The following is an 8,603-nucleotide window of genomic DNA, read 5'->3' on the forward strand; positions in this document are numbered from 1 at the left end:
AATAAGGCTGCTATGAACATAGTGGAGCATGTGTCCTTATTACCAGTTGGAAGATCTTCTGGGTATATGCCCAGAAGAGGTATTGCTGGATCCTCCTGTAGTACTAGGTCCAATTTTCTGAGGAACCGCCAGACCGATTTCCAGAGTGGTTGTACAAGCTTGCAATCCCACCAGCAATGGAGGAGTGTTCCTCTTTCTCCACATCCTCGCCAGCGTCTGCTGTCACCTGAATTTTTAATCTTAGCCATTCTGACTGGAGTGAGATGGTATCTCAGATGGCATAGATCCAGATACGTGATTCATTTTGTTTTGATTTGCATTTCCCTGATGATTAAGTATGTCGAACATTTGGAAATTTCAATTTCTTAAGCCTTGGCTTTCCTCACTGAAGAGTCAGTAATCATACTTTGTAGAAAAAAAAATAAGTAGTACATTTTTAGAAAATTGTGACTATTTTAATTAATAGACATCAAAACCAATCCATGCTGACTCTGGCAAAAAGAGTAAGAAAATATTTTCCATGCTTAATAAAAGGGAAAAGGCTGGCTACTAGATTCAGCTGGGATCAGGCAGCATCTCTCTGTTATGTAGGCCACTCTCTGCACTCCATTTGTAGAAATGAAAACCAATTGAAACTTGACAATGTGCTTTGTCTCATCCCCAAATGAATCACGTATCTGGATCTATGCCATCTTTTATACAAGTCTTACAGAGTTATCAGGGTTTGTGACCATTCTGGATAAGTTAAAGTTCTAGTGACATCAGGTTCTTCTTTTGGGGATTTTTGACTTCTTTAACAAGTCAAGAAGTGAAGGTCCATGTCTATTTCCAACTCTGTATAAAAGGTAAATACCTTGGATAGGTCATTTAAGAATGTCACAAATGAAATGGACTGCTTCCATTTTGGTGGAGGGGGAAACTGAAATTCACCACTGAAATGGGAGACCTGGACAAGATCATCAATATAATACTCATTTTTTTAAAAAAAAAAACGTGTGCGGTTATTTGTCCAGGTCTTGAGTTCTTTTTGAAATATAGGCCAGTCGTGACAAAAATAATGTAGCCAAGGAAGGGCAGGCTTTGGAAGCCACAGACCTTGGGGAACTTTCACTTTCTACTTCCCAGGTTTCTCATCTTGATACCAATATTGGCAATCACAAACTTGAAGTGTTGTTGGGGGGCTCCTGGGAATATTTAAGGAAGTGTGTGGTAGTTGTAAATACTGAGCAAATGCAACGAAAATCGTGCTGTGAGGATTAGGATTAATTAATGTAGCTGATGAATCATTGAGAAAGTACTAAATATCAGCAGCAATTGGCACGTCCCTCAGTGCCAATGTGCACTGTGAGGACACACGTATGCATTTGTCTTTTTGGGAATCTTTCTTATTCCTACAATGTAAATTGGCGATAGAAAATAGGCTTATTTCCCAAATTCTGGCATAACTGAAAATGTCTTGAGTAATATCCCTATGCCTGAAGAATCTGTGACATTCAAGTTTTCACTTTTCATCTTTTTCCTCTTGAAATCTTAGTTTAGGGTTAGAAACTTTTCACAGTCCGGCGAGGCATTTGTAGATTGTTTAATTTCTGGCTATTGTGATGCAGCAGAAGAACCCTCTAGGGTGTGGAGCATTGTGAAATTTTTAAGCCCTTCTGCCTGGACAAGAATTTTCTTAGGACAGAAAAAAAATGTGGTAAGAGTTGACTAATACCATATATCAGCCAGTAGTGTGTGAAAGAGTAGTGTTATGTCCTACACTGATGGAGGTTGCATGAGTCAGGTTTCTCAAGTCCTAAATTGGGAGGCAGATGTGAAGGGGAATCCTCGAAGAGTTGAAGAGGGGGAAAATAGGGAAAATAAACGTGTACAGAATTACCAGAGAAGCTTAAAAATTATCTAGACTTGATTTTAAAGTATTATTCCAAAAGGTAACTTTATAAAGAACCTGAAGGGAAGTCTGAAATATCATTAGTATAGTAATGATAATATGTATGTTTTCTTTTCTTTTCTTTTTACAGAATCTTAATTTATTTCTCTCTTTTCTTACTCACTCCATTCTCTTTGTCATCATCTCATCTCTGTTATTGTTGTTTCTATTTTGTAGCTATCTAACTTCACTGGACTGTTGGCTCTGGAAGATTTTATTCTGCTGGCCAGTGGAACAGAGTCTATTGAAAATGACACCTTCAAAACTCTGAGTACATTAAAGACCCTAGAACTTTGGAAAAATAAATTGAGACGAGTCCCCAGTGCTCTCCCAGCCAACCTTGAGGTGTTAAAATTAAATGATAATGCCATATGTGCTTTACGTGGATCAGAGTTTGAAGGACTGAAGAACTTGAAAGTCCTTGAACTTAAAAACAACTTGATCTCATCCCTGTCTCCCAGCATGCTCTCCCCGCTTACCAGTTTGCGGAGTTTGACGGTGGATGGTAACAACATAGAGTCCGTGGTTGGACCTCTGAGCCTTCCGAATCTCAAATACATGAGCATGGAAAACAACCAACTCCGCCTTATACCAGTGAATGTCTTCACTTCCCTACAGAATTTGCAGTTCCTCAGTTTCAGTGGTAACTTTCTGACTAAAATTCCTACAAATCTACCCAAATCCTTGCTATCTTTAAAGATGGAGAGAAACCAGCTCAAAGTGGTTAGGTTTCGAGATATGAGACACTTGGAGAACCTGTCCCATCTTTACCTGTCAGAGAACTTCCTGTCTTCCATTGATGGGGCACAGCTGCTGACCAATTTAACAACTCTGGAGGTTTCCCAAAACCAGCTTCAAATGTTGCCTCCCAGGCTACCATTGAGGTTACAGAAGCTTGATTGTAGTAGTAACTTCATTCAGAGAGTGACAGCACCAGAATTCCAGGACCTCCGAGACCTGAAACATCTGTTTCTAGACAACAATGTTGTCAGCTTGTTTGAGGCTGGGGCCCTTCAGACGTGTTCTCAGCTGTCCAACCTGGCCCTGGAGCAGAATCTGCTGTTGTCTATCCCTCTGAGGTGAGTGAGCACTGCCATTTACTATAGATGCCAGAAAGATTTCCCAGGCTCTGGGACACATCAGCTGCTCATGTGGACTTGTCAATCAGAAAATAAAACTAGGAGTTAGAGACAGAAGCTTCAAACAGTGGTTTAGAATTCCCAGCCTGCAAACCAGATCCATAGGGAATGAATTTTGCTGATGGAACAATAATATCTACACTGACAAGCACAATTATGAACACACTGTAAAAAGTGTGTTTTGATTTCTAAGTATGCAAAACTGACTGACTGGACATGGATAGCCGCTAACAAGGGCATGGAAACATCAATGCGGAATATTTGGCAAGGAAACATCAATGCAGAACATTTGGCAAGATATTTTTGTTTAAAAAAGTATCAAAGTTGTACTTATAGAAAAAATTTGACTATATAATGTAATTACTTATTAGGGAGCCTTATATTCTCAGAGCTGTGACCTAAGGGCTTAAGCAGGCTCTGCCAATCCATCTATGTTTGTATGAGTGGGTGAGTCCATCCAGCCTTGGCCTTAACCTCTGTTTCCAGCTACATCTGATTTTTTTTCATTTTTTTGTCATCTCTCCTTCTGGCCCCTTCTTCCCCACCCTTTCCCCACTCTTTAACTCCTCCTTCCCCCTTCTATTTTCCTCTTTCTCTTCCTCTCCCCTCACCACTCACACTCCACAGTTTCCTTTGGTATATCCTTCCCTTTGAGCACAATACACTTCGACTGTTTCCCTAACTACTTACCTGTCCCCTTAACTAGTCAACTGTCCCTATAACTACTCAGTCATCCCCTTAACTACTCAGTCATCCCCTTAACTACTCATTTGTCCCCTTAACTACTCAATTATCCCTTTAACTACTCAATTATCCCCTTAACTACTCAATCACCCCCTTAACTACTCAGTCATCCCCTTAAATACTCAATCATCCCCTTAACTACTCAGTCATCCCCTTAACTACTCAATCATTCCCTTAACTACTAAATCATCCCCTTAACTACTCAATCATCCCCTTAACTACTCAGTCATCCCCTTAACTACTCATTTGTCCCCTTAACTACTCAATTATCCCTTTAACTACTCAATTATCCCCTTAACTACTCAATCACCCCCTTAACTACTCAGTCATCCCCTTAAATACTCAATCATCCCCTTAACTACTCAGTCATCCCCTTAACTACTCAATCATTCCCTTAACTACTAAATCATCCCCTTAACTACTCAATCATCCCCTTAACTACTCAGTCATCCCCTTAACTACTCATTTGTCCCCTTAACTACTCAATTATCCCTTTAACTACTCAATTATCCCCTTAACTACTCAATCACCCCCTTAACTACTCAGTCATCCCCTTAAGTACTCATTCATCCCCTTAACTACTCAGTCATCCCCTTAACTACTCAATCATTCCCTTAACTACTAAATCATCCCCTTAACTATTCAACTGTTCCCTTAACTACTCACCTGTTCCCTTAACTACTCAATCATCCCCTTAATACTCAATCATTCCCTTAACTACTCGTTATCTCATCATAAGTTCACACCTGTGTGCATGTCCGTCTAGGGCACATGCCAAAGCTCCTATGCGGAGGTCAGAGAACAACTTGCCAGAGTTGGTTCTCCCCCTTCCATCATTTGAGTCCTGGGGATTGAATTCAAGTAGTCACCTTCACTGGCTGAGCCATCTTTCTGGCTCCCCATTATTCAACTTTTAAGAGATACCATGTTGTTTATTATATTTGTTTAAAACCTCATGGAATCTTTCCAGCACTTCCTCTAAACATAAAACAAAACAGAAGGCACTTGGCATATGCATTATCTTTATCAAGTTTATTATAATGAATACACCTACTTCTGGCTTCCATACATTCTCATGGCTCCCATTTTACCTAATTCATTGTCAGTTACAGTGACAGTCAGGAAAGGAAGAATTATCTCCAACATGTACAGATTTTTTTCCTAACTAGGAAGGAACTTTTTGTTGAATAGTATGGCATGCCGTCCAAAACATCAAAAAGTGACCCCCCTCACAACACACAAGGGAAGTTGACATTTCAAATATATAGACAGAGATTTGAGAAGTGAGCTTTTACTTACTCTATCTCATCCATTTCCTATTTTGTTTTAAAACCACCTTGTCTCAGCTTTGAGATGCCCGTGTTAGGGAGACTGCTGGCCATGCCATAGCGGCCCTTCTTCTGTCTTTTGACTTTGAACATGTCTTTTGCTATACAAATGTTTTAACATTTATTTTATGACTATGGATGTTTTGCCTGCATTTCCATCTATCTGCACACCAGGAGCTGTCATATGGTTCCATGAGGCTACAGTTATAGACGGTTGTGAGCTACCGTGTAGGTTCTGGGAATTGAACTTAGGACCACTGAGCCTTCTCTCTATCCTTATACAAAAATGTTTAAATTTATTGATTCATCAGTTTTTAATAGCTTCTAGATTTTTGAGTCATGGAAGCTTTTTATTATAGAATTAGAATTTTAATTTTTTTGATAATATTTTATAATCATATAATAGCTCATTGTTTTATAATTTCTAAAATATTAGACATTAGTGTTGTATTGCTTTTTGCATTTATAATAATTCAACATATTACAAACATTTGCAAATAAGTCTTTATTCATTTTTCATATTATTTCCTAGCTTGGAGTCATAACATTACTTACATTTGTTTCATATCACTATATTGTTTCTGAAATGGGACCAACTACTGATTCCTCAACTTCTTTTTGTATACCTCTTGGAAAGGAACATTTTAAAGCTTAAAACCAAATCATTTTGTAATTTCATATATCAAACATACAGCTTGTTTTCTACCTTGAGAAGAGAAGGGGCTCTATAGAGAAGCAGCCGCTGAGTGTTGCATACGGGGCTTTGAATGATGGCTCATGGTTGCAGCCATCCCTTTCATGCTGGTTTTATTTATTTATTTATTTTTAACTTTGTAGGCTCCCTAAGACCCTGGCCAGGTTGGACCTCAAGGGCAATGCCATCCAGGACATGGCTGAAAGGGACCTCAGGGACCTCAAACAGCTGCAGGTCCTCAACCTCAGGAACAACAAGATCTCTGCCTTAGACTTCAAGGCACTGGAGGGGCTGCCCCGGCTCAGGCACCTGTACCTGGATGGAAATCCCTGGAACTGCACTTGCAGTCTCCTAAGAGCCAGGGAAGTCCTGAAGGCCAAGGGCACGGATGTGAAAGGGGGACAGTGCGCAGCCCCAGCAGAGCGACAGGGGGAGAGCTGGATGTCCTCCAAGAAGATCCTAAGGCAGTGTGAGCATCACTTACAGCAGAGTGAGAAAAGCAAAGAGACCAAGAAGAAACCCAAACCGGAAGACTCTTCCAGTATTAGACTCGGCGTGGATGACGACGACGACGATTATGAAATAGACTAGAGATGAGCTTTGATACCAGTTTAGAAAATGATTTTTAATGTCCACTGTCTTAAGCAGAAGTGTGTTATCATTTAAATATTGCAAGCCTTCTTTGTAAGTCATTCTTGCTATTTTTGAAAGAAAAAAAAAAAGAGTTAAGGATTAGTTAAAAATCTGTGAGGAAACAAAAGTAGATGTCTTTCCTGGTTTGAAAGTTGTGTTTTAGTCTGAAACCTAGGCAAATAACAATGTCAAATAAAATTATCATTTAAATCAACTTCCCACAAATAAGAGTATTTCATTTAGCCAAATAATTGTTGACATTTTTATACAAAGCTGTTCTTAATGGCCTACACTACAAACTTCTATAACCAACAAGAACAGACTGACCAGGTGTGAAACAACCTGCTAGAACAATTCACAGTAACTCACAGAGTCAAAGGAAAAGCCGGGGAGTCGACCAGAAAGAACAGTGTGCTTCCTTCTTAACCAATCAGCAGGGAAGGCTTCTTCTGGTTCATGGCTTCCGCAGGCCTCTGTGCACAGTTATTTGGTGACCGCATATAATGGAGGCCTTGTTCACCTCGTGCCCACCAGGAAGGAAACAGAGAGAAGGGAGCCAATTAACTCGTTATGGCTTTAACTAAGCCCCCCACCATCTATCTAACTTCCTCTAACTAGTCTTTACAGCTTAGGCATTCCATCATTTCAACAGTGGGCATGGATGGGGAGTTCAGGAACCATTTCTGGTTCAAAGATGGGAGCCAGGAATGAGAACTACTCTAGGGACACAAACAGAAGCACGCAAAGGAGACGCCCTTAGCTCGTCCAGGGCTCTGCTCTCTGGAGAATAAAGTGCCTTCTAGCACTTTTGAAGTCTGTGTTTCTACCCATGGTGGTGGTGGGGAGGGAAGACATTTGACCTAGTTTGACTTATCATATTCTTACCAAAACCAAAAGAAAAGTGGGAGAGGAAGTATAAGTTAGCGCTGTTATCACAGATGTCGCTGCGCAGTGCTGTGAGTTATAACATTCCGTTTCTTCAGTCTCCACAGTGTGCCTTCCTGACAACTGTTGCTTGTCAGTGTAGAGAGATCGCAGAATAGTACTTTCCTATCGGTTCATTTCCGGGTGCGATCTATCTGTGAATAGATTTGCAGCCCCGTTCAAATGTTAGTCTTTGTTCTCATTAGTAAAAATTCCTTGTACAACAGTTAAGGAAGCTTTTCATCCAATACCCCTCATGGCAGAGAAAATAAACAGTAGGGATGATTAAGTTGAGCAAAGAAGCCACGAAAGATAGAACTTTCTTCAGTGGTGTGTGTTTTAAATTAAAATTTCACACTGATTTATACATCATTCTATTTATGTTTATTATTTTCTGTCTTCAAGATATTTATGAAAACTGAAATTCTTTGAGAAGATCCCCATGTGTCCTTTGGTTTCTGAGACTCCCTAACACACTGGCACTTCCTTGCTCAACACAGAAATAGGTAAATAAGAGAATTTATACACTTTTTTTCTTGCTACTACAAGCGTTAGATGTATAGTTCTGTCTAAAACAAATTAGTTATGTGTGAGTAATGATTTATGTGCTCTAACACATAACTAATGTGTCTGTAGTCTTAGCTCCCAAGCTTCAAGGGCTTGAGAATGAAGCTGGTCTTTTGCCCATGACAGAGCTGTCCTGAAGGGGCACACTGACAGGAAAAGGCAGAGTTGGGGCCTCATCACACTCGGGTTGTGTGTTTTTAGTGCTCCACAGCACTGAACCCAGGACTGAGTGCTTGTCACTGAATTACCCAGGGCAATACTATGGGATGCACCCCACCCCTGCATCTGTTTTTGGTCTGAACACAGCCTTCCACCATAGCATTCATTTATACCTGTGTGCATGCATGCATGAGTGTGTGTGTGTGTGTGTGTGTGTGTGTGTGTGTGTGTGTGTGTGTGTGTTTGTTGTAGGAATTGATCCTAGAGCCTTGCACAGACTAGGCAAGTTCTCTACCATTTATCAATTTCCCCAGATCTTTCAAAGATGTTTTATTGGAGACAAGATCTCATTATATTGACCAAATTAGCTTTGAACTCACTCTGTAGCCCAAGCAAGGTTTGAACTTGTGATCTTTTTGCCTTAGCTTCTTGAGTAGGTACAGCCTACACACACACACATACACACACACACACACACACACACA

General features: G+C 40.2%; 1 protein-coding gene across 1 annotated transcript in view; it reads left to right on the forward strand.

Moving 5' to 3' along the window:
• Positions 1 to 6,675, forward strand: part of LOC110327065 (nephrocan) — a 14,299-nt gene extending 7,624 nt beyond the window's left edge. The window contains exons 2-3 of the mRNA XM_021205778.1: positions 2,108 to 3,009; positions 5,979 to 6,675. Of these exons, the coding sequence (XP_021061437.1) occupies positions 2,108 to 3,009; positions 5,979 to 6,426 (1,350 nt within the window). The 3' untranslated portion in view covers positions 6,427 to 6,675. The remainder of the gene's footprint in view (positions 1 to 2,107; positions 3,010 to 5,978) is intronic.
• Positions 6,676 to 8,603: the final 1,928 nt, after the last annotated feature.

The sequence above is a fragment of the Mus pahari genome, chromosome 9 (genome assembly GCF_900095145.1).
Source record: "Mus pahari chromosome 9, PAHARI_EIJ_v1.1, whole genome shotgun sequence".
NCBI classification, from domain to species: Eukaryota; Metazoa; Chordata; class Mammalia; order Rodentia; family Muridae; genus Mus; species Mus pahari.